Source organism: Colletotrichum tamarilloi (genome assembly GCF_030869305.1).
Source record: "Colletotrichum tamarilloi strain Tom-12 chromosome Unknown Scaffold_546.1, whole genome shotgun sequence".
NCBI lineage: Eukaryota > Fungi > Ascomycota > Sordariomycetes > Glomerellales > Glomerellaceae > Colletotrichum > Colletotrichum tamarilloi.
In genome coordinates, this window is record NW_026849928.1 from 1 (window position 1) to 1,201 (window position 1,201).

At 54.3% G+C, this 1,201-nt stretch overlaps 1 protein-coding gene across 1 annotated transcript; it reads left to right on the forward strand.

Moving 5' to 3' along the window:
• On the forward strand, positions 1-1,138 carry CTAM01_17360 (FAD binding domain-containing protein; the record flags this gene model as incomplete). Its single annotated transcript, XM_060533344.1, has 3 exons — positions 1-203; positions 273-585; positions 640-1,138. Coding segments are annotated over 3 exons (1,015 nt in total), but the record flags the coding sequence as incomplete, so codon positions are not given.
• Between the last annotated feature and the right edge of the window lie 63 nt (positions 1,139-1,201).

Sequence of the window (1,201 nt, forward strand, 5' to 3'; positions counted from 1 at the left end):
TCCCCAACAGAAGAAGACTGACTCTCGACAGTACTCTTTCCACAGCAACAGGAGAGGATTCGCCTGCGACAATGTTGTCAACTTCGAGGTTGTTCTCGCCAATGGTTCCATTGTCGACGCCAACGCGTACGAGAACTCTGGTCTCTGGAGAGCTCTCAAGGGGGGCTCGGGAAACTTTGGTTTCGTCACACGGATTGACGTCGGTACGTGGCGGATGATATCGTGACGTGAGCCTACCTAAAGAGGCGCATTGATGGCTGACCTTTCCACAGAGGTCGTCCGTTCGACCCAGATATGGGGCGGGATCACAACCTACCACCTGAGCAAGACAGACGACGTGATCGACGCTTACGTGAATTTCGTCAACACCATGGACGAAGACCCGGCCAGCCAGGCCATCGTGACTCTGCTATATGGCCAGCAGGGGTTGAGTCTCGTCGCAGTATTAACAAACAGTGACGCGAAAAGCACCGCGCCCGCTTTCCAAGAATTTGCCAGCATTGCCAACGTTTCAAGCACAGCTCGCATCGGATCTGTCGCAGAGATGGTTCCTGAGTTCACCGGACCAACTCCCCTAGGACTCTAGTACGTCTCGTATCGAAATGCACTGAAGGAGCGACGTGGCTGACCATGACACAGCGCCAATTGGAGGACCGGCATGACCTCACACAGCGCCCTTATCATGGACTTTGTCCTTGGTATCGTGCCTAAATACACGGAGAGAATGAAGCTCGCAGCTCCAGCCTCCGACTTCGAGCTTCTCACTCAATTCCAGCCTGTGACCAAGTCGATGGTGGCCCATGGCGACGAACGAGGCGGCAACGTCCTCGGCCTTGGGAGGGTGGTCGCAGACGGCCCGGCTCTCATGTGGCTCCTAGCACTCACGGTAGATACCGCAGAGAACCAGGAGTTGATCTGGCCTCTCTTACTCGAACTTGAGCGTGTTATCAACGAGTTTGCTGATGATGAGAGACTTCAAAAGGACTGGGAGTTCCTAAACTACAGCGGCCTTGATCAGACGCCAATTTCGCACTATGGCGAGGAAACAGTCCACTTCATGAGGAATGTTTCGTCGGAATACGACCCAGGCAGAGTTTTCCAGGACCTTCGGAAGACGGGCTTTCGGATCCCTGTTTGAGTCCTACACATAACCGACAGGTCTGGTGTGGACAAAGCAAGAGCGGCCGTGACGTTTCAAAGT